This window comes from Metarhizium acridum, assembly GCF_019434415.1.
Source record: "Metarhizium acridum strain ARSEF 324 chromosome Unknown scaffold_1, whole genome shotgun sequence".
Classification (NCBI taxonomy): Eukaryota; Fungi; Ascomycota; class Sordariomycetes; order Hypocreales; family Clavicipitaceae; genus Metarhizium; species Metarhizium acridum.
This window is the reverse complement of record NW_027094015.1, coordinates 2,776,777-2,801,240: the sequence shown is the minus strand read 5'-3', so window position 1 is coordinate 2,801,240 and position 24,464 is coordinate 2,776,777. Positions and strand designations below refer to the sequence as shown.

At 53.3% G+C, this 24,464-nt stretch overlaps 9 protein-coding genes and 1 non-coding gene across 10 annotated transcripts; 6 read left to right on the top strand and 4 right to left on the bottom strand.

Annotated features, from left to right (window-relative positions):
- Positions 1–2,543: 2,543 nt before the first annotated feature.
- Positions 2,544–4,931, top strand: J3458_000814 (uncharacterized protein; the record flags this gene model as incomplete). The annotated part of the gene is made up of 3 exons (XM_066116353.1): positions 2,544–2,555; positions 3,020–4,357; positions 4,431–4,931. The coding sequence occupies 3 exons, from the start codon at positions 2,544–2,546 to the stop codon at positions 4,929–4,931; spliced, it is 1,851 nt and encodes a 616-aa protein (XP_065978235.1).
- Positions 4,932–5,271: 340 nt separating this feature from the next.
- Positions 5,272–5,919, top strand: J3458_000813 (uncharacterized protein; the record flags this gene model as incomplete). The annotated part of the gene is made up of 1 exon (XM_066116352.1): positions 5,272–5,919. The coding sequence occupies one exon, from the start codon at positions 5,272–5,274 to the stop codon at positions 5,917–5,919; it is 648 nt and encodes a 215-aa protein (XP_065978234.1).
- Positions 5,920–6,934: 1,015 nt separating this feature from the next.
- J3458_000812 lies at positions 6,935–7,051 on the top strand. The gene has a single exon. It is a non-coding gene; the product is annotated as a tRNA-Leu (tRNA).
- A 2,102-nt stretch (positions 7,052–9,153) lies between these two features.
- Positions 9,154–9,819, top strand: J3458_000811 (uncharacterized protein; the record flags this gene model as incomplete). Its single annotated transcript, XM_007812934.2, has 2 exons — positions 9,154–9,588; positions 9,661–9,819. The coding sequence occupies 2 exons, from the start codon at positions 9,154–9,156 to the stop codon at positions 9,817–9,819; spliced, it is 594 nt and encodes a 197-aa protein (XP_007811125.2).
- Positions 9,820–9,901: 82 nt separating this feature from the next.
- Positions 9,902–10,948, bottom strand: J3458_000810 (uncharacterized protein). The gene has a single exon (XM_007812933.2). The coding sequence runs from the start codon at positions 10,867–10,869 to the stop codon at positions 10,096–10,098; it is 774 nt and encodes a 257-aa protein (XP_007811124.2). The 5' UTR covers positions 10,870–10,948; the 3' UTR covers positions 9,902–10,095.
- Positions 10,949–11,605: 657 nt separating this feature from the next.
- On the bottom strand, positions 11,606–13,682 carry J3458_000809 (uncharacterized protein). The gene is made up of 2 exons (XM_066116351.1): positions 13,296–13,682; positions 11,606–13,245 (listed from the first exon to the last, which is right to left on the bottom strand). The coding sequence occupies exon 2, from the start codon at positions 12,310–12,312 to the stop codon at positions 11,788–11,790; it is 525 nt and encodes a 174-aa protein (XP_065978233.1). The 5' UTR covers positions 12,313–13,245; positions 13,296–13,682; the 3' UTR covers positions 11,606–11,787.
- A 165-nt stretch (positions 13,683–13,847) lies between these two features.
- J3458_000808 (uncharacterized protein) lies at positions 13,848–16,126 on the top strand. The gene is made up of 2 exons (XM_066116350.1): positions 13,848–15,833; positions 15,888–16,126. Exons 1-2 carry the CDS (start codon positions 14,024–14,026, stop codon positions 16,010–16,012), a joined length of 1,935 nt encoding a protein of 644 aa, XP_065978232.1. The 5' UTR covers positions 13,848–14,023; the 3' UTR covers positions 16,013–16,126.
- Positions 16,127–16,248: 122 nt separating this feature from the next.
- On the bottom strand, positions 16,249–16,673 carry J3458_000807 (uncharacterized protein; the record flags this gene model as incomplete). Its single annotated transcript, XM_066116349.1, has 3 exons — positions 16,249–16,410; positions 16,484–16,552; positions 16,626–16,673. The coding sequence occupies 3 exons, from the start codon at positions 16,671–16,673 to the stop codon at positions 16,249–16,251; spliced, it is 279 nt and encodes a 92-aa protein (XP_065978231.1).
- A 1,281-nt stretch (positions 16,674–17,954) lies between these two features.
- On the top strand, positions 17,955–19,553 carry J3458_000806 (uncharacterized protein). The gene has a single exon (XM_007812930.2). The coding sequence runs from the start codon at positions 17,990–17,992 to the stop codon at positions 19,361–19,363; it is 1,374 nt and encodes a 457-aa protein (XP_007811121.2). The 5' UTR covers positions 17,955–17,989; the 3' UTR covers positions 19,364–19,553.
- A 724-nt stretch (positions 19,554–20,277) lies between these two features.
- On the bottom strand, positions 20,278–21,048 carry J3458_000805 (uncharacterized protein; the record flags this gene model as incomplete). The annotated part of the gene is made up of 1 exon (XM_007812929.2): positions 20,278–21,048. The coding sequence occupies one exon, from the start codon at positions 21,046–21,048 to the stop codon at positions 20,278–20,280; it is 771 nt and encodes a 256-aa protein (XP_007811120.1).
- Positions 21,049–24,464: the final 3,416 nt, after the last annotated feature.

The window sequence follows — 24,464 nt, the reverse complement described above, 5'->3', positions numbered from 1 at the left end:
CTAGGGCTGTTATTCATTGAGTCAAGATATACCATCCGTAGAGGATAGATGGATCTAAAGGAGCTACTCATTTGACACCGTCGTACGGATGTGAGTGGTGTACTTTCCACGACATTGGCATCAACGTATCACGACTTGGTGATTATTAAGCCCATATGGTCTTCTTCATGGCACTCGTGGTGGAACAAGCTCTGGGACAAGAAACTTCTCCCTTGTTCGGATACATGGGTCAAGCGAGGTCTTTGGGATCTTGCCACGCACGCAACCAGGGAACGGGGCATCTTAGCGCCAACGCAAACAACGCACAGTGGCAAGCTAGATTATGCAGATTGATTGTGGTCATATGGAGCTGTGCTCTTGGCCTCTGACAGTGGATGGGGCAAGATGAGCGGTCAAGGCCATGACCTCCCTGTCTTTCCGAAAGCCGCCGACCTGGTAATAACAGATGGAATCGAGACGAACCATCTGCAGGGACCGCCCTGGGTGCCATCCTTTCTGGTGGTTACGACTGGTCTACATATGTACGTACTCGGTATGCGGGATACTGCAGTTTACCGAGAGTGCAGACGTACATATCGGGACATTTGGGGATGGTAGAGTGCTGGGGGGCTGGACTCAATCCAGAAGTGGTAAAGCAAGATACACCAGCTCGACGGCAAGCGCGAAAACCGCCCGGCTTTGAAGAGCGTTTTGGCAAGAGACAAGGACAAAGACGACGCCAAACGCGGGTGGCTGATGGAAAATCGTCCACAGCAACCTTGCAGTGAGTCTCCTCGCCCAGCAAATCAGTCGATGCCATTGCCGCAGCTGTTGCCCACTGCGATGCCCACCGGAAGTGTCCACTCCAGCCACATTCCAGAGATTAATTGATGGTTGGCTGATGTGGTGATTGTTGGAGCAGTGAACGGTGATGGCCTCGACTGGGAGCTGCTTTGTTGGTCGATCCGAGTCCCCCACAGCTCACAACCCCCAGAGACGGCCCAAAGCATTGACGGCAAGTCTCACGAGTTGAGTCCAGCATGATGTTTTTCTTCCCCACTGCTCGAATCTGGCATTGATGCTCAAGGGTGGCAGTTTTTCTCATCTGCCGCCACCGCACAAACCGCGCATCCTAGTCTATATAAGACGCTCGCCCATCCACCAGAGCCTGAAGGGTCTTTCTTCCTTCTTCTCCAAGTAGATATACATCTCGAAAAGAAAGACAACCTTAAAAACTTTTTTCTGCAATTTTCAAGGTTTTATACCTTTATAACACATATCACAATGGCTGGTAACTGTGGCTGCTCTGGCTCTGCTAGCTCCTGCAACTGCGGCTCAAGCTGTATGTTTTTTTTTTCCACCCCCAACTTGCAAATGTATAAGAGGAACATGGGTTACTGACTTTTCAACTATAGGCTCCTGCACCTCATGCGGCCGATCACTGTGATTGTAGTTACAGCTGGTCGCCCTCTTATATCATGTTGTTGAGTCAAACAACATTCTCGCCCGGGGAGGCTTTGAGTAGCACTACTCGTGGTGGGTGCAAATATTAAATACATGAAATAAGAAAAAAATACGAAAACACGAAAACACGAAAATGGCCGACAAAAAAAATTGGAATAATTGATTGATGATTTTTTCTTTATTCAATGGAAATAAAATGATACGCGCTATTGGAATAAAAGAGTTTGGATGGACGCAACGGCCAATGTTTCTCATGGCTGGGTTGGGGCAACTTTGACGGCGATATGGTTTATGAAAATGATTTCCTTATAGTGGATGTTGACGCAGTCATGTTATATACCGCGGCAGTTAGTTAACCGCTAGCCCATCTCTCGAATAAAATTTCCTTTGTATTTATTTGATTGATTGTTGGTTCGTGTATAGTGCAGGTACAGTCTGGTACTTGAGATCCGGGGCTGGGAGACCCTGGCTGTGGCGGTCTGATGGCTCCGGGGACCGAGCAGACCAGGCCGGCAGACGCAAAGCATACTCCGTGCGGAGTACTTGACATTTAATTTCCCGTCCCGGAGATGCAGGACAGTCGATTTGAAGCAGAGCACAAGAGTGCGCTGCCCGGGTGGTCGACGCCGCATCTGGTTGCGCCGATGGCACCGATTGCACCGAGTGCCCGTCCGCATTCTGTTCGAGCAACATTGAAGTACTTGCGAGTACAACTGGTGCTGGCCAATGAAACGACGGACAACAATGGAAGCCGCCTCACATGTGCCTTCGCGCACGTTTGGCCTCGGCTGCGCCCCAGATTCCGTCCGTTGGCATATCGCTTCGGGATGGGCTGCGTGGAAGCTTCATCACGAACTGAGGACTTGGGACCTCGTGGCAAGGCTGTATTGTCCATGACCTTCTTTCCAAGCTCCTAGCTCAGGCAACGAGGACATGCGACAATAGTTCAATCGCCCCGTCCTCGTCTTCTTCTCGCCTTCACTCCTACTCATCGGGCTTCTCGCAAGGCCTCGCTGCGAACCCGCCGTCTCGACTCTTCAGGCTGATGACGCTTGGGAATCTCGGTCCAACCGTGTCGCCGTCGCCACCACAGCTCTTAAATGGCTGCAATTGTGAGTTTCACTTTATTCGGTCTCTTTCTCCTATTCTCCTGTTAGAACATGTCCCGGCCTCCGATCTGCCCTCAGACTCTTCTTTTTTTTTCTTTCCTTCCCCCATATCTGCATTGCTGTCGGTGCGGCAGTGTGTGGCCAACGCACTTGGTCGTCGTGGGGCTTTTGGCATGTGATGTCACGACCTCGAACCTGTGCATCAAATTTCGCCTCTCAACTTCGGCATTTGCTGCCGTCGCCTGACGCCCTGACCTTTGACCTTCACGTCACCGCCGCGCACCACTCCGCTGCCGAGTCCGTATCAACCACCAGTCACTGTCTATTCTATCAGTACACACGACCTTCACAGACGCAGCAAGACACCGTTGGGTGCATCGCGCACATGTCCCAGTCCTCGAGTGGGCACTTTGTCGGTTTTCCTATCGCTGGCAGCTGCTGACAACAACGCTTTGCGAGTTCGTTAGGAGTCTCCGTGGCTATCGCACCTGGACCTGCCCATGTCTTCACGCGACGACGCCTCTTCGGCCTCAACATATGAGTCGCAGAACGCGACCGGGCTGCCGCCGACCTACGCCTCCTTCTCCCCCGTCACCCTGTCCTCCAAGACGCCTTCGCGATCTGCTCGCCGTTCGAATATCCTAGTTCATCAAAAGAGTCCGCTGTTGCTGGCCACTCCACCGCAAGTCACCCGTGCTCTCGCTTACAGTCACCCCTTTCTGCTGCCGCTGAACAAGTTCGTTGGCCTGTTGACATGGAGCACCGGTGATCCGTGGCAGAGCTTTCTGCTGCTGTCAGCCTTTTGGCTGGTAGTGCTATATGGAGATGTCGTGGTGCGAAGAGCCGGCCCCGTGGTTATCGGCCTGGTCATTATCGCCGGCATGTATGGACGAAGATACAGCCCATTAAGCAGCAGCGGCTGGGCTGAGCCGGCTCGACCAACTAAGGATGCGTCTAGTGTCAGCACCGCTTCGGCTGCCGGGTCTCATGGCGAAGGTGCCAGCTCCAAAAAGGCTAAGCACCAAAGGGCTGCGTCTGAAATTACAAGCACCAAACACCAGAAAACGCTTGACGAGATCGTCGAGACGCTAAAGGAGTTTACCGGCCGATGCAACGTTTTGATGGAGCCGTTGCTGGAAATGACAGACTTTCTCAGCACACAACGAACCCCCACGAGTGCAACCACGAAACCCGCCTTGACAGCCATGTTTGTGAGACTTCTTATTGTAACTCCTTTCTGGCTCGCCTTGACAATGCCACCTTTCCACGTCATCACTACTCGTCGTGTTGTTTTGGTGTTTGGCACAATTATATTGACTTGGCATTCAACTCCCTTGAGGGTTACCAGAACTCTTTTGTGGAGGAGCTCACTTGTCAGACGGTCCGCAGCAGCAATCACTGGGCTTCGTTTCGACGGGCCTCTCAAGACCGGACACAAGCTGGCTGCCGAAGCGGCCAAGAGCCACGCCGCCGCTGCCGGCAAAGGGAACCGCAAGGCTGGGCGCAGCAAAAGCTCTGGCGTCAAGTTCACATTCATCATTTACGAAAATCAGCGTCGTTGGGTTGGGTTGGGTTGGACAGCGAGTCTCTTTGCCTACGAACGCCCTGCGTGGACCGATGAGCACAACAACCCGGTGCCGTCTAGGGATGAGTTTGAGCTGCCCGACGTCGAGGACGGGAGCAGGATGCGTTGGCAATGGGTTGAGGGCAGTCAGTGGAGAGTGGATGGTGTGCCTGATGAGAAAGGACCTGTCGACTATGATGGCGAGGAGGGCAAGAATGGCTGGATATACTATGACAATAAGGTGAGTTGATCAGGGACAAGGAAACAGATTCAGGGGCTCCAAAGTCTTGGGACGCCTACTAACAGCGCGGTAGTGGCAATATGGTCGACGAGGTCAGGACGGCTGGGCAAAGTGGACTCGACGACGGAAGTGGTACCGAGATGCAGAGCTCGTTGAAGTCGATGAATCAGAGCAGCCCGTACAACCTGTACAACCCGCACCAGGCCAGGACGGTGCCTCCAAGTCACCAAAGAAGGGCTACAAAAAGGGCTACTCTACTTCTGATGAGAAAATGGTACCAGTTCGTGCCGAGCCGCACCCCACGGCCGGTGACCAACCTGGCACCGATGACGACGGTGCATCAATCCTCTCCACATCTTCCAAATCATCATTCTGGCCCTCATCATTCAGGAGACGGACGGTGGAGAAGCCAAGTACATTGGCAGAAAAGGGTCCATCGAGGAACATTGCCGAGCCAGTACCCGACGATGATGCCAGCGGGCTAGATTTGGAAACGGAGTTGGAATTACAAAAGCAAGGCAAGGACGGTGGCCGATGGGGTATTGGGGATGAAGCACACATGAATTTGGAATAATGAGCTGTTGCATCGTTGGTGACGGTGGAAGAAGAGAGCGTAGGTGATATCCAACCCAGGTTGTTTCCTTGACACATGTAACGAATATTAACGGCTGTAAGAGAATATGGGCAGGACGTGAACTGGGAGGGATTCTTTTTGCGGCGCATAGTGAATGTGCGAGCCGCTATGTAGGACAATAGGTAGATGACTGACTGTACGAGAAATCTGAGCATTATGCCAGTCTTGGCCCCCCATTTCTCCCTGTTTGCCACTCTCCGCATCAAACTTCGCCCAGTTTGCTGTTCCGTTCGTCTCTCCCTCCCGGCTCGTGAGTGAGCTCATATGGCAACATGCAGCAATGGAAGACACGCCCCTTGTGCCGAGTCCCCTTGCAATCCGACAAAGTTCCAGACTCCCCCGGGACGACGAGGAAGAAGACCTCCTCACGCCGCTTCTACAATCTCGGCGCCCCTCACGACAGTACGTGTCCTTCTCCCCTCCGCCAAGCGACTCCTTCTCCCTCCCCAAAAGCTATGCGCCGCGAGCGGGAGCCCTGCCCGCCTTCACACACCCCTGGCCATCCTCGAGCATACGCTCACTTACAAGCCAGGAGGAGCAGGCGGGCCCATCCGCGCCCAGGGTGCCGCTGATTCACATCCGCGACGAGTCGCCCGGCGGCAACGCGAGAGAGACGTGTCTGTCGGTGTTCTCCGAAGATGCAGTCGCCAGACTGCCGTTGACGCCGTTCCCGCCATGGATGAGCAACTCGGACAGAGAACGCCGGGAGACGTGCGACTCAAGACGCGAGCAGGGTAAAAGCGAAGCCGCAGGGTGTCACTGCGACGACGGGCCCGTCAGGAAGGGGGTTGTGCATGCGACGGTGCTGGCGGCGCAGTTTGTCGCGTTCATGGGCTTGTTTTGCGTGTGGGTGGACGTTGCGGTCCGCGAGGCCGCGGCCGATTCGGGGTTTTGGCACAAGTATATTCATCCTTTTCCCGCATCTTGAGCCTTGTCTGGCTGGGTGTGCTAATGGGGCTTTTCTCGTAGGCTGTGGGTGTACTTCCAGCCGGCTCTGGCGGGTCTCGGTCTCTTTGCCGCGGCCGCGATTCTGGCCTACGAGGCCAATGGGCTGTCTGACGGGGTGTTTCTAGGCGTCCAGGCTGTCGTGTTGGTGGTGGCTGGTGCTGCTGGGTTCTGCGTGGTTTGGTGGGCGCTCGAGCTGGGGAGTCGGGCGGTTGTTGGGGCGGCGGCGGGCACTGCCGTCATGATGCTTGGGGTCGGAGTGTTTGGGTTTGCGAGGGCGGCTGTGGTTTGGTGGCTGGATGGTTGAGGCTTTTCGGGTTGGAGTTGAGGGGACGTGGGGAGGTTTGGGCATCGTATTGACGTGCTTCGCCTGCCAATCGACTTGTGTGTCGGGTCATGGCTCCCGAGTTTGGCATGAACATGGTTATGACGTTCAAGTTGAACAAATTGATTCTTGCTTGATACTTTCGCCTTTGGAGTCTTGGGCCATTGGAGCTGGCCCGCAATATTACACCCCGGTGCTGCTCTGCTCTGCTCTACGACCTACCCTGTGCACGGTTGCGCAATCTTATCACCATAAATGAGGACTGCGAAATCGACGTCTATTGGGGATGATGCCTTTGCGAATCCATCTCTGCATTTTAACCCTATATTGTACTAATTCGCACTAGTTCGTGTCAGCCTGGGTTTGTGTTGGGTACCTACCTAGGTAGGCATGCTACAATAGGGAAATATGCTTCTCGTGCTCAATGTTGGGTTGCAATGTAAGGTTCAGCCCCTGCTTCATCAAAGAGTCCTCAATGCCAATTGAAAAGCGACTTCAGAGAAAACGAAACACCAGGTGGGAGCTCTTTCGCTGACAAAATAAACCACGGATCCTAATAAACTCACAATGATATCCTAAGGGCAAGTTTCACTCGCCTGGAAAAAGGTGCGACTCACACGGCAATGAGGGTGTATAGTATGCAATAGCAAGCTTGTCTCCCACAAGCGCCTAAGGCAGAATGGCCGAGTGGTCTATGGCGACGGTCTCAAGCACAGTATATGTACTTTCGCCTGCGAAAAGCAGCGTTCCGTTCACGAAAGTGGCCGGGGTTCGAATCCCCGTTCTGTCAGCTTGTTTTTTTGGCCTTCCTTCCCTGGAAGGGTATCTATTTTTATCATCGGATCATTCACACTTTATGTATGATGCATTAAAGTTTTTTTATCAAGCTATTCCACTACTCATGCAGGCACCGCACTAGGCAAGGCCCAATAAATTAAGCACCGTGCGCCTGTAACCCTAAACCAAAGAACTATAATACAAATGTAATACCGCAAAGGCATCGCGATGCGTTAGAATCCAGCAAATTGATGTCACACGGTTACACGAGGGCCGCGATCGAGACCCTAGGGCACAAGGCTCACCGACTTCTTGTATATATATAGATCTTCGGTCCCTCCAGGCCTCGTGGAAAACGAGGGACATTTGATACCTCAGAGTCGATTATTGGGACTGAACTGAACCCTCTGTTCCAAGCCCAGTTAACCTGCCCTTGTCACACTTGCTGACATGGGCCAAAACAGTGTCAGATTCGCCGCACGGCACATTTTGGATACTCGCACCGACTACACACTGCCACAGCTTGCAAATAAATGCCCGTTGCAACCTTTTAGAATTGAAGCTGACGAGACCTAGTGGGCGAAAAGACATCACAGCCGATATCAAAAAGGAAGCCCTGCTGGCATCTATAGCAAGAAGAGCTGGCTTGTTGAAATCGGCTGTGGGATTTTTTCCCCCCTAGGTCTCGTTGGCTTCAATCCTCGAAGGCTGCAACGGGCATTTTATTCACACTTTAATGTTATGATGCATGCATGTATTGTGATGTAGCTTAAGCATTCCCCCTTCTTATCTAGAGGACGGAGACTGCCGAACCACTCTGCACTACAATGTAACCTTTCATCATAAACAATAGTTTCCTTTTAAAAAAAAAGATGTTGCATTTGGTGCTTTTTATACTTGTGCTTAAACTTTAATTACGTACGTCTGATCTTTACGCGGGATATTTGTGTCACATGTGCGGAGAATCTTAGAGGTCACTGGGGTGCACTTGGGCGATAGCAAAAGCTCCAGATGTCCAGATGTCTGGTCAGCTTTTCTTCTGTAGTAATTTGAACGCGCTACATGACAGCATATGAAAGTCTCTTCATGTTCTCTGTCATGCTGCCGATGTAACTGCAGCACACTAGGAACCCATTCCATCGTCAAGGGGCATTCACACCGGCTGCATGGACTGTGACTGCCGGTGGCAGCACAAGATGTGAAATCACCTGCCGCTAGAATTCACCAATGTGCCCATGTCTGAAAGGTCTGCTCTGCCGGTCTGGGTTTGGACAGCTGATTCCACTACGAGCGGTCCAATGCCTGCTTTGGGTACGGAATTATCGGACACCTCCGAAATGAGGTAGAACAGGGCCGTTCGACTTGGCGAGCTGGCCGGCGTTGAAGGATAAAAAAAAAAAGGCGTTATGCAGGGCTCCACAGTGACGGAGTATCAATTGATTGAATGGAGGGGCAACTTTTGTGAGCTGGCGGGGCGACATCGAATGCATGGCTTTCGGCCAGTGTTGGCTGGTCAGGTACGTGGACGTGTCAAGGAGAGCTTCGTAAGTATAGAGGTCTGGTAAAATGCTGACTTGACGTTAGCCGTCACGCTGACGTTGAATCTGAAGTCAACTGGCCAGGTTGGTTGGTGGCGGGCGCTGGGCAGCACTGAGCCCCGCGGCGACCTGGAGCAGGCAGCCTAGCAAATCCCGAGTCCTGATGTATAAAAGCTACTTCCCAAGACGCGCGCCATCCTCCCCTTCCTCCCTTTCCTTTCTCTCCCCTCTCGGGCACTTTGCCTCATCCATTCCCATCAGGCTCGTAGGCCTCATCTCGTCCGACGCTGTGATCCGACTTCTGTTGCTCAACTTCCCCCTGCTCTCTTCGACAACCCATTTTCGTGATACCCCCCACCACACTTTTTTTTTTTTTGCTCTCTCACCCAGTCCCTTGACCAAAAGCCACAATGAGTGACGTCGAGAAGATCTACGTTACCTACAACGATGTAAGTGTGACTGAAAAATGACGAAAGGGCTGTTCATTTGTGTATCGCTAGTGTTGCAACCACCGTAGGAAAAGCGTAGCGACCGAGTAACAGACATACAATGCTGGCCTGCGGCAAGCTAACTGATCATGTTGCGCCCAGGTCCACAAGCTGTGCCAGAAGTCGGCCGACCGTCTTCTGCGCGAGTTCCAGCCGCAGCTCATGATTGCCATCGGCGGCGGCGGCTACATTCCCGCCCGGATCCTGCGATCTTCCTCAAGAAGCCCGGGTCTCCCAACATTCCCATCCAGGCCATTGGCCTGTCTCTGTACGAGTCCCTCGGTGAGGATACCGAGGTCGAGCAGATCGGCAAGAAGGTCACCCGTACCCAGTGGCTCGACCTCACTGCCCTGGGCCAGATGGAGAACCTGGTTGGCAAGCGCATCCTCATTGTCGACGAGGTCGATGACACCCGGACGACCCTGGAATACGCTGTCAAGGAGCTCGAGAAGGATGTCGAGGCGGCTCGTCAGCGCATGGGTGGTGACCATCCCAAGACGGAGTTTTGCATCTTTGTTCTCCACGTACGTGCCCTCGAATCTTTACTTTGCCATCAGTTGTTGGTGGTTGTGCGCTGACAGGCTTGGTTGTGGTAGAACAAGGACAAGCCCAAGAAGGGCGTTCTGCCCCACGACATGATTGCCACTCGATACGAGGCTGCCGTCACCGTTGGTGATGCCTGGATCAACTATCCTTGGGAGGCGATAGATATTGATGAGCACGACAGAAATGCCGAGGCCAAGCGCGGGGCTTAAATCAACAAATTCTCCCTTTTTTAATTTTTTTCTTGGACCAAAATAGATTAGAAGCCGGGTTTCTGAATGAATATAGGAAGTAAAAAAAAAATAAATATATATATATGTATATACAGATCGGTATATGTATATACGCTCTGCAATGTATGATGCTATGTGGTAGGAAATACTGGAATACGCCCATCATGCCATGTATAACGCCGTTCATGTGCCCTTGCCCCGAATATCCCTCCCAACACGTATGCAGCCGGTAGTCGGCCCGTCCAAGAAACTGCTTCAACCGCCAACGGTACCCTCCCGCGCATGCCTCTCCTTCAGCCTCTTCTCCTGTTTCATAAACTCCCTGATGCCAACCGGTACGCTCTGGTAGACCTCCTCGTCCCACATATCCTTGGCGATCTTACCGTTGCCAACCGCCGGCGCATTCCAATTCGTCTCGGACCCTCCGCCGTCAGCATCCACCGTCCTGCCGGAGGCTTTGAGCCGTCTCTCGGCCTCCTTCCTACTCGCCGTCCACTCCTCCATGTCCTCTCGATACCGCTCCCAGACGCAATTGACGCACCCGCTCATGCAGCAGTTATCCGGCTCCTCTGGCCGCGGGGGCACCAAGACACCCGCTATGTACGTCGACTTGGCCTGCTTCAAGGCCAACCTGCCCGCCTCCTCTGCCGGGCCGAGGAGCCGCGATCCGAATATGATGCGGGCCTTGTCCTGCGCCGTCTGCGGAGGCGGAGTCGGCTCGGGCGGTGACGAGGGGGCGCCGGCGGTGCTTCGAGCCCTGGGTTTGCGCCCGCGTGCCGGCGTCGTCGGCCGCCTGTGCGGCGGCAGGACGCTGGGATCCGCGGTGCTGGGCGGCTCCTCGGGCTTGTGGGCGAACGGGTAGGGGATAGGGTCGCGCAATATGCTGGTGTAGTAGGCGCCCAGGGGTGTTCGTTGCGGCCACTGCTCGTCTTTGGCGCTGGCGGTTGACGTCGCGAAGCTTCTGGCCGGGGCGGCTATGCGCGGGACCAGGCGCAGCTGCGAGACGGCCGTTCTCGCCGGGGCCGGCATTCTGGATTAAAGAAGAAGAAGATTACTCTGGGGGTTTGGAAATCTGTGAGCATGTCATGCTGGGGAAGGAATGATGCGCCGGGCCGGAAGAGGTTGGTTGACGCTTTTTTGTTTTCTCTGTTTTTGGTCTCGAGGGGCAAAAATGCGGGTTCGGCGGCAAGGCGTCGGAAAACGTCATTCGGCCGTGCAGGGCGTTGCATTGGCTGCCGAACCGGCGTTGCAGCACGTGATGGTGCCTGGAGTTGGAACCCGATCACGCGGGTTGCAAAAAAGGCCGCACACCTGTGTGTGTGGTTGTGGGTGCGGGGTGTGCGGCCTTTTTTGCAACCCGCGTGCCGATGTCGTCTGGTGGTCATGCAGTGGAACCATTGGCCTGCCAGCATGGGGGGCCACGGATTCAGCCTTTTGGAATTACAGGGTTGCTGTGTTTCCTCGACGCCGCAGATGAAGACCGAAATGTGGCGCGGGCTTTTGTATCAGATTTTTGTCGCAGAAGGACTCGAGGGCTCTAATGCACCGGACGATGGAAAGTCTTTTGATGTGAAAATTGGCATGGTCAGGGTTGAGGGTGGGTTAGGGCCAAGATTCCGAGGCATGGGGTTGTTGCGTTTAGGCTGAGAAGACAGTATAGCAGTGTCAAGGGGTAGTCTATCATCACAAGTGATGAGATGTAGCGTGAAAACATGAACTAGGTAGCATCAAAGTTAGGAAGAAGGTATCTATAGAAAATGCTCAGCTTGTTTATTGCAGACTCCTGAAGATGGGGGACGTAGATTATTATTTAGTAATGCCATCCCAGTTATTTGACCAAGAAATGCTGTCTCCAATCCATGTATCAAAACCAACATCAGTATTCTCACCACACCGCCGCTCTTTCGCCTCGATTGGTTGAGCAAACTCCGTCAAGAATCGCAGCATCTACCTATCCATGCGACAGCTGGTATCTATACTCTTGAGACACCACTCGTGGAAAGTCTTTAGTCGTGAAAAGCAACTTCCAGTGCAACCCAGTATTTCGAGTCCGAGAAGATGGTTGAAAATCCCCTCAAGCTGGTCCCTTGCTTCACAAATCTGCTTCTCATCTGTTTCAAACAGTAGCGTATGGATGTGAATCGACGAAGCGGTGACAGTGATGTGACCGACCATGGTGTACTTCACGTCACAGCCAGGCGTGGCCATGGCAGCGTCGGCTATTCGGGAAAGGTGCGTTGCGTAGTATTTGCATTTTGTCACGCCCTCTTGTATTGGGGATGAGCTTGGCAGCATGCGTTGCTGCTCGTTGAGAAATTGATGAAATAGGAGCTGTCCAAAGTGATAATGCCGAGATAAATAGCAACAAACATGTGGCCAGGCCCTTGGTCGAAAAGGCTTGTGGGTTCTCAGGAGTGTCATGCATGTGATTAGGAGGGGGGCTGCTAGCCAATTGTCCAGCTTCAGGGACATGCCGGCAACGCGGTCTTTGGAGACTGATGCGGGCTGGGTAGTTGTAATGTCTTCATGTAGTCGTTGGCCTCGAGGGGAATGCTGTTGAGTTTGATCATCTGTGCTAAGAGGGAGTTGTTTCGATCAGGGTTCGTGATCATGTCCACAGTGCCATCTGCCGTTGTAGGTTCATGCCATCTGAGGACCAGACGTCGATCCTGCAGAGAGTCCAGTATACTGAGACGATTAGTTTGAGAAACCTGTGAGGGGCTTGGAGAACATTGTACCTCGAAAGTGGACGTCGCGCATAATAGGACTGGGCGAAGAGAGAGTCGGCAGGTCGAGATAGTTTGCGATTCTGCAAGCCGCGGAGTAGAAAACAGCTGCTGCTGCCCCACCATCACTGATACTCACAGGGCCGAGAAGGACACAGGCTTGAATAGTTGATACTGAGATGTCTCGAAGATTTAGCAATGCTGGCTCTCTCTAGCGTAGCGCTCGGCTCTGTGCGTGGGCGGCGTCCTAGCAAACACGGGGTTTGCCGAGAATCTGAACTGAGGTTACTAGTACGTTGACTTCTAAGGTTCTCGGAGTTGAAACGGAGAAGTGCCCTGCCGACAGGGCCATCGTGGCATATACGATCGCCTTTGGCGTCTTTCCGTGTCGGAGATCTTGCATAAAGCTCGGCCTATGGAACAACGAGTGGAACTGGTCATGGATGCACGTAACGTACAATTCTGCAAGCTCGACGCGTACATTTCCATCCCAAATAATAGGAGCAACGATGAACTCGCTCTTTAGAACAGGTTCCACGGTCTTTGACCGCTCCGTCAGGATTGGTAGTGACCGAGTTGACGCTGCGAAAGCCCCGGCCCTTGAGCAACCGAGACTCTGGGCCTCGCATAATAGACATCGATAATGACCGGAGGGACTTTGCATTTCCGCCGGCGAGACCTATGCCTGTTATTGCACAATTCTCCTCATCTTCGGGGCAATGCACTTACCGACACACTGAGCAAGCTATTGGGATTCTCATTGCTGGTCTCACCTTAGCCTATCTGTAAAGTTGATTCACAATAGGCCACGTGGTGTATGGCCGCATGCACCATCTTAATGACCAAAACCGGGTCGTTCGAGGTCAAATATGGAATTATGACTGGAAGTGAGAGGCAATCGTGTGCATGTCGACAGCGGAAGATATGATAGACCATCAAGCCAAACCTCGGAGATGGAGCCCCTAGATGTCAAACGGTGTGATGCAAGTACGTAATGGCAGGGTTGTCTGATCAAAATTGGATGTAACCTGTTATAGAGCAGCATCTATCTTTTGTGAGTACTAGTCGTGGTGCCCCAATGGAAAAGAGCCCATGATGGATGCGTGTAAGAATTGTAAGAGTCGCGTCTGGTGTGAACTGTCAAGTGGACCGACGGCAATTTGATCTCCATGTCGAACGATGAAATCCGGCCCCACAATTGCTTGAACTAGCACACATTGATAGTAGAGCCTCCGACCAGGTTTCGACGCCAACCACTGAATCCACTATCCTGGGCTGGCCGTTCGAGTTTGTTTGGGGGCAACGCGATCTGTCAGTTGCTACGGTTTTGTCTCCAACCATCACGAAAGGACGCTTGCTTGTAAGGCAGCCGTTTCTGACCTGTACATATTTCCGAAAGTGGGAGGTCGTTTGACCATGCTCATGCCCCATATCGTACGGTGAGCTCTTCCACGAACATGGAAGAGTCTGCGCCCAAACGAAGACGCGTTTCTCCAGACCCCGAGGCACCAACAGCAGCATCAACACCTGCAGCTCAAGCACCAACCAACCTTCCAGCTACAACAACGTCACAGTCTCCAAGTCGACAACCTAGACCATCCTTTGCATCACCCACTCGAGCAAGCCTTTCGCGCTACAACCCGCAAATATTGGAACGACGCCGTTCAGCTTTCCTATCGCCGCCAAAAGTCACAACCACAGCCTCGGCACCCAGCAATCCGACGCCCGCTGCTGCCCGGCCACCGCCAGAAGCAGCGGGTAACATCGGAGCGAGCGAATCCAATCAACCGGAAGATACAGCAAGACAGACTGGAGGTACACCACGACCAGCGACGAGCTCCCAGGCTGGGCTGACAGGGCCACCACGACGAACACCCATAAGACCAAGCTCGAGACCGTTCCCTCCCCCCGCGCCAGAAGGCGACGATGAACTAAATCCTTTTCTTGGACGGATGCAGAGACGAGAGCCCATTACCGGGGTACCCATACCCCCTCCCCCGGAACCAGAGCTCCCACCAGCCGTCCCAGATCCTGTATCTTCAACGCCTCCGCGAGGCATCCATAGCAGCCCTAGATGGAGAGACCGAGACAGGCAGAAAAAGAATTCGCCCATGAAAAGCTCACCGTTGAAGCCGCGCGGCGTGAGCACCCCGGCCAGGAGGGCTGGCGTCTCGATGAGTCCGGCTGGCTCTGCTATGCAGAGGGAGCTGCCGCTGCAGGACCGAAGCTTGAATGCTAACACGAACGCCGCTCGCCAAGTCCCTGCATCTGATAAGAATATTCACAAATTGAAGGAGAGAAACCGCCTGCGCAGGGAGATTGCAGTTTTGAGGAGAGAAATCGAACTTGCGGCCCGGGAAAACGAGCGCATCCGGGTTATGCAGCGAGCTGGCCGGATTGTGGCTCCTGAGAATGAAGAGGACGTTTTAAATCTGGTGCAAAAGACGTTGGTCGCCACGAGAACTGCTCCTACTCCAGGACTTGCTCACCAAATGACACAAGCAGCGCTAAACCCCATGGGAATCTTGCCATTTGGTCCTTCAAGATTGGTGTCAAATCAGGCAAGTCCCGAGACGGATGAAGCAAACATCAAATCTCACCACCCTGTTCCCATGTCGGCTGCGGACGATTTACCATTTTTACAACTATTCACTCCCTTCGCTGCCACGTCGCAGGTTTCCGTTCTACCCTCAGCCCAAAATCAACCTCTACGGCAGCGGAGGCAAATCACGCTACGGTCTCGAGATGTACCGGGCTTGTTCACGGCTAGAGTCGACATGGTGGTGAATGCGATGAACCTGAATATTCTGGCACTCAAAGTTCCCGCGTTAGAGCCATGCGCAAGACCAGAGCTCGGGCCGTTTGTTGAGAAGATATGCTCCGGAGACTGCAACAGAACAATGCAGCATAATGTTGGGATCCTATCTTGGGCAATGGGGGAGTGGTATCGCGTGGCAGTACAGCGAGCTCGCTTTTGGTTCCAGTTGGAGCAGAGTCTAGCCGCCAAGGGCGATTACTTGGATGCGATATCACGAATGCGATCGGATCCCGGACTGGGCGAGGACAACTCTCAGGACGACGACTTGGACACATGTAGCAAAGCAGATCTCTTTCGCTTTCTCGGCCAGCAATCGTATGATGTGCCAGTCCCGACGGTTACGGAAGAAGGCCCAGAATCGGCTGTGCGGTTGGAATGGAAGATCGAGCTCGACTGGACTGGGGAGGCACAAAGCAAAATGGGACTGTTCCTTGGGATTCCTGGCAAATGTAGGTGTTTAGACTGTTGTTCGGACAGACGACCATCCACTAATATGCTTCCAGGGCGGCAAGCTGATGAAAGAGGAGTGTTTGGTCAATTTGCCAAACTATTCGAGGTTTTGATCGAAAGCGGCCAACCCCCAAGAAAAGCAGTGCAAACCATTGTGGCGCTTCTGACGGGTGCCTAAACATCAATCTGTAATTTCATGAGACATGATGACCATGACACGTTTAAAAGATTCTGAGCGAGACATATCGGATGGCGTGATGGACAAGTAGCTTTATTACCAATGATACCAATCCACATTATTATAATCCCCCCTTGTTGTTTTATTTCTTGTCTTTGTGAACCACACATCTGTGTTTTACTTATCACGTAGCGCGTCCCATTATGAGATAGCCTTATTTTGATTGACTGTAACATTTAGTCGACGTCGACGCCCATCTTCCTGAGATCACTCTTGGCCAGGTCAATTTCCTTCATGAGTTCCTGGTGCGCCTCAGGAACATCGTTGAACGTCATGATGCCCCAGCCGAGACGGAAAAGAAGCAGCGCGCCGAAGGATACGAGGGCCCAGAATGGAAGCTTCAAGTTGCAAACGTCAGCGGGGTTTAAAAGCCATGTGGCTCGGAGCTATGGGGGGGTAAAAGCGACGTACGACAGGGACAATCTGCTGCTGGACCAGAGAAGGAAGAGGGATCAACTCCAAGTAAAGGGCGAGATATAGCTGTGAGTGGGAAAAGTTAGCACCGGGCTCCTTTCTGCGCATGTAAAATCGTAATTGCGGATCAAAGTCGTACGGAGGAGACGAGGAGCCCTAGGGAAATTGTCTGCTGAGCGCGCGTCATGACTGCGGATGTATGTATCTTCGCGGACTTCTAAGAACTGCTGTTGTTCTAGGGGGAGCGATTGGCGATACTGCTAAGGAGCGACAGTCGTGGTGACGGAGCAGGGGGCTTGTTGCGGTGGTGCAGTATTCCGGGGTTGTCGCCGAAGACAGCGTGTAAGGAGGCCCGCGGCGCGCGTTGATGACAACTTCCGCGTTGTGTATGATGACTAAGCAATACCTACTTCCGGGGCAGCTCTGGAACTTCTTCAGGCACAGAGTAGTTACAGGAGATTGTGTTTTGGCCTGCTTTGTGCTGCTTTCGTTTTGCCGACGACTAAACACGTAGGCCACGAATTTACCGTGTTTCTTTTTTTCTGTGGCTATCTGAAATTCATGATCCGGGGAGCCAAGAAAGCAATGTGAGTCGAATAAGATGTCAGACAACCAAGGGCCGGCCCCCACGCTCGGCTTTGGGCCGAGTCGCAAAGACTGGAGGGAGTGCCATTGAGACAAACGCTCATGTCATCTGGCGGTCAGTTATTTCCTTTTTCCAATATTTTTAGAGCATCTCGCACCGTTGTGCCTCCCGGATGGAGGAAAACGGGCGCTTTGCAGACGCTGCCAACAATTGAATCAAGTTGCACAGACACGAAGAAGAATGCAACAGAGCAGCTGGAGAAGCAAAGAAACCAAAATTGGGCAAGGCCAGCGTCGACCGCACTGGACGCTGGTCCAAGGACAACAGTCGCTTTTGCGATGGCACAGCATTAGTCTACTGCAGATGCTCCCAAGAGAGATGGGCTGAATATGCTCCAGCCAATTGGTTCTCCGTTATTTCGCACATCACCACTTGGACCCTGGTTCTGTACGGCCGCTACTGCAAGCCCCGTGAAATGTGCCGACAGGCCTCGACAATGGCTGTGCCATCTCTTGTTTTCCGTCACTGGCGATTTGCTGTAACCGGGGAGGTCGACTCGGTTGGAGCATGTCTTAAATCCCCCTTTCAAGCCACTGAAGCGCAGCGTTCTAACAGGCAAGGGGGGGAAGAAGAAGCAATGACGTGGTTCCCGGCCAGAGTGTCGAAGCATGTGGCTGGCTGTAATCATCTCGATTGAGTTCATTGTGTGGGAGATGCTGATTCGGCAGTGGCTGCAGATGAGCCGTTGGGCTGCCCTGCCTCCCATGACGATCAGACGGGCTTCTTCCCCCTTTGTGCATGTAGCTTGGTCCATCTTTTGTACTTTAAAAGCGAGTAGCGTCTTCATAGCAATAGGCCAGAATTTTGCTCAAAGTGACCTTTGTATTTCCTACACCAGCTTTGTGTAACCATCAACAATGCCGCAACCTATTCCTCGACCTCCAGGCGTGCCTCTGCTGGGTAATATCTTCAGTATTACTCCCAGCAACACGTGGGCATCGCTGAACAAGCTCTCTGAAGAGTATGGAGAGATCTTCAAGATCACAGTTCTGGGTCATACAATTGTGTTTGTGGGCAGCGTGGCGCTCGCCGAAGAATTATGTGATCAAAAGCGATTCAGGAAGTATGTTGGAGGGCCAATAGTCGAAATCCGGGCGGCTGTACATGATGCTCTGTTCACCGCATTCGATAACGAGTCAAGCTGGGGGGTTGCTCACCGGATCATTGCACCACACTTATCCCCGGAAGCTCTTGGGCAGCAAAATTTTACAGAGATGCGCAACCTGGCCGATGAGCTTTTTGAGAAATGGAGGAAACTTGAAGCGAACACGGTCATCTCACCACTTTCTGACCTCCAAAGACTCGACCTCGAAACTGTTACCTTGACCCTGTTCGGCCAAAAACTGAACTGCCTAGAAGGGCCAGAGCACCCCATGTTGAAAGCAATGGAGGATTCAACCTCTGAGGCGATGATGCGGCCGACGAGACTCTCATTAGTGAACTGGCTCATGTACAGAAACAAATTCAACAAGAGTATTCAGACCATGCGGAGGTACGCAGCCGACGTCGTTCAGTATCGAAAGGACAACCCGACCACTCGCCAAGATGTTCTCACCGCAATGATGAACAACGAAGACCCCGAAACCAAGAAGAAGTTGACAGACTCGCAAATAATTGACGAGATTGTCTCCATGCCCATTGGAAGCAGCACGGCGCCATGCCTCGTCACTTCCGCCATCTTGCTACTCTTGGGGAACCCCGACGTGATTAGCCGCGCAAGGCGGGAAATTGACGCTGTTGTAGGAGCAGGCGACATCTCAATCGAGCAACTGGATGAGCTGAAATACGTGCAAGCCATCGTCCGCGAGTCTCTGCGACTGTCCTCCCCTGCGCCTGGCTTCAACATCGAGCCCATCCCTAGTGACTCTAAAGCGCCCGTTCAATTAGCCGGCGGCAAATATCAAGTTGCCCACAACCAGCCAATGGTTATTGTCTTGGCCGGAGTCAACCGCGACCCGACCGTCTTCGAGGACCCGCTGACCTTCAAGCCGGAGCGTATGATGGGCGAGCAATTCGAGCGGTTGCCCGAGGGCGCCAGGAAGTGGTTTGGTAACGGGAAGAGGGAGTGTATCGGGAAGCACCACGCTTGGCAATGGAGCGTGCTGGTTTTAGCCATGATGCTGCAAAAGGTTGATTTTGACATGGCAGATCCCGAGTACAAGTTGGAGAAGGATGGATGGTTCAACGTCAGGCCGATTGGGTTCAAGACGAAGGTAAAGCCGAGGGAGTGAGGCTTGGTGTTCTGAGGATGGAACAAGTCTGGAGACGAGCCGGTTCGACTTTCTTTGCAGTAGTCACACGAGTTGGAATGGGTGCCGTATCAGTTTGCTGACGTTGAAGTTGCAGGAACGTTGGAACCGAAGGAGCGGGCTCCTGATCCTGCGTGATTTCTTGGGTCAAATATAAAACCGTTTACCTAGCATGAAAATTGCTGGTCAATCTTCAAAAGTGCCGGAAGGAAGCTTAGCAATCCAGCAAATCGGAATCTTCACCCCGATACTCGGGATAAAAGTGGGTCGACTCCGGCGCCCCTCCGGGCCAAGGCACGACGCAGCGTCCTTGAACCACTTGCATGTTTATTCTCGGATGAATGCCCCCCATGCCGGCAATAAATCTGACCGAGTAGTAGAGAACAGCTTGTCCGTGGCTCATTTTATTGTAGTTTGCTTGCCATCGGTGTACACTGTATATAAACTGGATTGGCTGGTGCAAAGCCATCGTTGAAAGTCGCACACGCCACGAGCAAGACGTCTGAATGAGCACGCCACCACCCAACATGTCAACAATATGAACTCGGTACATGTCCAAAAGTCATTATAGTCTGTATTGATATGCTATATGCGTCTTTATATGGGGGTATAAATGCCATGCATGCATAGGTAATAACATGCGTCTGTCTTCATCCGATCCTGTATATCGTGTAATATGCCATTCTCTGTATCTTTGCGCAGCAAACCGATTCGCCCGTTCCCGATGCGACTCCAAAGCATTATCAAGATTTACGGTTCCAAAAAAAAAAGGAAGAGGGTATATAAAACGCCACAAGATGCACCCGTGCCGAGGAAGAAAAAAAAAGAACCGATGCAATGCTAACAAAAGAAACAAGGATGCCCAAAAGACAACGGTACGCCTGCCCCCCCAGCAATCAGATGGTGCTGCTTTTCCGCAGAGAAAAAAAGTGCCAGCCCTTGCGGCGATCTCTGGCTTGAGGGCACACCTTTTCGTCTTGTTCCTCTTCGAGCTCCAGTCTGTAGCGACGCACGCTGCCCGAGTCGTCGTCAAAGGCCACGTGTCTGGGCGTGAAGCAGTCCGGGACGAGGTGCCTCCTGATCCACCCCTTGATACCGCGGCTGGCGGCGTCGATGGCGGCGTACTCTATCCGGCGGGTGCTGTCGCTTGTCCAGTAGTGCGTGGTGGGCGGCGGCAGGTGAGGCGACGGCTCGGCGCGGGACGCGGTCTCGGCGAGCTCGACCAGGTCCGGGGCAGGGAACTGGAAGTACCCCGGTGGTGGTTGCGCGCCTCCGCTGCCGCGAGGGTACAGAGACGGCGTGGCGGACTGGGGATACGACTTGGCAGACGGGCGCGTGGGCGGCCGTGTCCGGGTCCGAGTCGTCGTGGCCGCGCCGCCGGCCGAAGACACGCTCGACATGCGCCGCGACGGGGGGACCGGCCGAGGGTGGGAAATGGAGGTTCGGGCCGAGCCAGACTGGTGCGACTCGTACCCCGAGTCCCGCCGCTGCATCTTCACTGCCGTGGGAGGTGGTGCCTGCTGGCTGGACCGATTCACGCCGTCGGCTGCGTGGTCCGAGCCGGTGGCACCTCTTGAGCGGGGGGGAGACGGCGGCTCTTGCAGCTCGATGTCGTGGAAGCTGTGGTAGGTCGTGTCCGACGCAGCAAAGCTGGACCTGGGATTCATATCGGGCGAGGAGGGTCAAGATGTTGCAGCGGACAGTCCACGAGAGCTGTTTTGGGTAGGAGCAGTCAACCAATCCAGTTGGCCTAGGGCTTGAAGACGAAGAAGAAAAAGAAAAAGAAGAAGAGAGAAGGATAAACGGAAACAAGGAGAAAAAGGGGAGTACAAGTCGAACGAGCTTTGGAATTACGGTCAACGTTATTTGAGGCAACGACACTATTCATTCCAAGCCTAGTGCCCCGAGAAAACGAGATATTTACCCCAATACCCCAAAATCCTTGCGTCTCGTCCAATGAAATCCAGACGCGGCCCTGCAGTCTTCTCCAGGTAGGTTTCGGCAGACGACACTAGGGTGCGGTGATGCTTTGAAAGTTGCGGTCTGCAAGGGCATCGACAGGGTATGAGAAGTGTTGTGACGATGCAGCAGCCGAAATAAATCGAGGCGGTCGTGTCCCGTCGGCCACAGCAAGGTCGTGCAACGCGATGACAGGGGGACAAAATGGCACCAGCACCAGCAGCAGGAGCAGCCAGATGCTCTCTAGTTATAAACCACCAGGGACCAAGGCGGGCGGCCTGCGCCGATTCGAATCGTATGTATGTGTGAACAGGGGGGGGGGAACCAAGCAACAGACAGCGGTGAACAGGACAAGTACTAGACGAATAACTACCAGACTCCGTACTCGGTGCTCCGTGGCGAATAAGGCTTGAACAGGCGTATCCGCTTTGTCTCGGTTTTTGTTTAAACTAGTTTCTCGTCTTGGTGCGTCCTGGTGGCAGTCTTTGTGGGTTAGGTAGGTAACCCGTAGGTCTGACCCTGGCCGAAAGACAACCGAAACGAAAGACAAATGGCTGAATTGTGTGTTTAACGACGAAGACGGCGCCAGGAGCTGGTAGCCGTGTCGTGTAAAGAGCCGGGTGGTGGGTGAAAATGTGGGCGGGAGAGGCGCAGCAGGAGGATGCTCCAAGGATTTGACAATGTACCCGGGCTCTTTTGGGAAACAGGGATGAATCTTGGCCAGAGAAAAAGAGCGCATACGGAGTACTAACTAGATGGCGACTCGAGGCAGTCGAGTCAAGACGCTTGAGTGGAGTCGGGCTGAATTAACCCACCAGTACGGAGTATCCAAGTTTCGAGAATACTTGTCGATGTGTGTTGGAGTTCGTTCCGTGCCCTTGTCGTTGGCTGCGGAGGGAGAAGTAGGTGGTATGAGCTGTGAATGACGTCCTGCCGGTTCTCGACTGGCCAAGCGAGATGAAGGGAAGGAAATGCCTGTTCATGCGGGCCCCAGAGGATTTTTTGTAAGAATAAATAAATAAACACCGAGGTGATGCTTCCCATGTCGCGGCTGTACGTCTTGGTTGGCTGAGGGCGCCCGACGTGTTGGTTTGCCAAACACCCGACGACGGAAACCGTTACACCAGACGCATGCACGTAACAGTGGCTGAACCTTGTGCCAATACTTTGAGGGTCATGCGTTGGGGTCAAATCATGCAAACATCCATGGCGGCGCGTGCAGCGGGTAACAACGGGCGCAGCCGATGTCGCTGGATCGACGGGGGTGGCTTTTGAGTTTGGACGAGGGACTTGATTCGAACAGCGTCTCCAATTCCGAGAGCTCAATGGAAGAAAGAATGGTCCTCTTGGCGTTGGAGGCTTGCAGACGGGGAGAACAAAGGACGACGTGGGACTCTGGATTGGAGACGATTGCGACAATCGCTGGCCTTTGCGGCAGAGTCGTGATGCCGAAGAATCCTCGTCCACTCAACGGGCTGTGAACACGGTGCAAGGGCAAGGGGCATTCGCATTCTAGGTTGTAACACGTAGAGCCGTCCCGTGATGAGCGGCCTTGGTGACCGTCATGTGATGGAGCCCAGGATCGACGGGTGATGTCGGTGACGAGACGTGGCGGCGATGCCCAATCGTGACAAGACGTTGAATGCCGGGCTCTTGTCCCGATCAGGAATGGTGCGCGGCCATGTGCGGCCCGCGAGAAGCACCATTGAGACGAATTCCTCCTCTTCAGCCACAGCCGTACAATCTCTCCACCATCTGTGTTGGAGCTGGCCTGAAACCAACATTCGAGTACATATGTAAGGTCAATGCCAATCAGGGCCAGTGCCCTCGGTCTCGCTGTTCACACTGCCCGTTGGTCCCTCCCCCCGACTTTTCCTATCCCAAGAGTGACAAGTTTCCATTGTGAACCGTACCCAGTCAAATTTTGTAACGATCCAACTCATAACAAGCAGAATAGATGCTTGGTTCATGTCGAGTCCGCAAGCATCGTGTATCCGACTCACGACCATCCTCCACATTTGCGGCAGAGACGCGGCTTTGGGGGGCGCGGTGGGCAGTCGAGGGCAGCTGGAACTGTGGTCGTGAGAAGAGCAAAAGTCGCAACCATGACCGACTTCATCGTGCATAGTGTCAAACAAAAGAAAAGGTAATCCGGCGAGGTAACCTACGTAAGAGGACAGCTCTCTGACCGATAATGACAAGCCTGGCCTTTTATTCCTAAGCTTTTGATGGCACCCTTCCCTACCCAGGCCATCGCAGGTGAGATATGATGATGACTGCTCCATGCGTATTCCCATGTTTGTACTTGTCTGTGACATTTGGTCCAGTTGCAGTCACGAAACTCTAAGCCAACCTTGACTACAGGATCTTAGTCGGTCCGAATGGCACTTTTGTATATTTCGCAAGACTATGTTGCATCGGGAGAGGCTCCACGAATGTCTAAATAGAGTTGGCCTATTGGCCCTCGGAACGACCCTTCTTCTATCGAATGGTTTAGATGCAGCTGTGATTGACCTAAGCGTTCGGATGCGGGTTGCGATAGGGCAATTATTTCTGGCCGTAAAACGACTTCTACACAGTCACTTGGTAACGGTCAGCCACAACTGGGAAATGCTGTGTCATGTGTACGGGCCTTGGGGGCTTGCCGGATAATCTCAGCTTCACAATGACTTGGCAGAGGAGTGAATGCCAGCCGGGGACGTGGTGGGCGGGCTATCCTCCCGTCGCAGTCAAGAGTTGGGCATCACCACAATCACAGTCTCGGGCGTCTCAGGTCCTCGACGAATCAAAACAAGCATCCATGAACAACGCACATGCAAGGGGCGATTTCCAAAACTTGGGACTTGGTGCTTCGTACTCTGTATTCTGGTTCGAGTATGACAGACAGCGCCTGCTCAAGGCGTAGATCCCCGCGTGAGGGTAAAATGGGGGCCAGAGATCCTACTCTGACTACCGCAAACTGAGACCTGTGCGGCTGTTTCTTTTTTGGAGCTGTGATGGGTACAATCCAAGGTTGGAAAATCGTATTCGACAATGAGACTGTAGCTCTGGGTGCGGACTTTGGCTCTGCCCGGATCCCCTTGCTTTCGCTCGGCGCAGACTACATGGCTTTTGTATTATATTT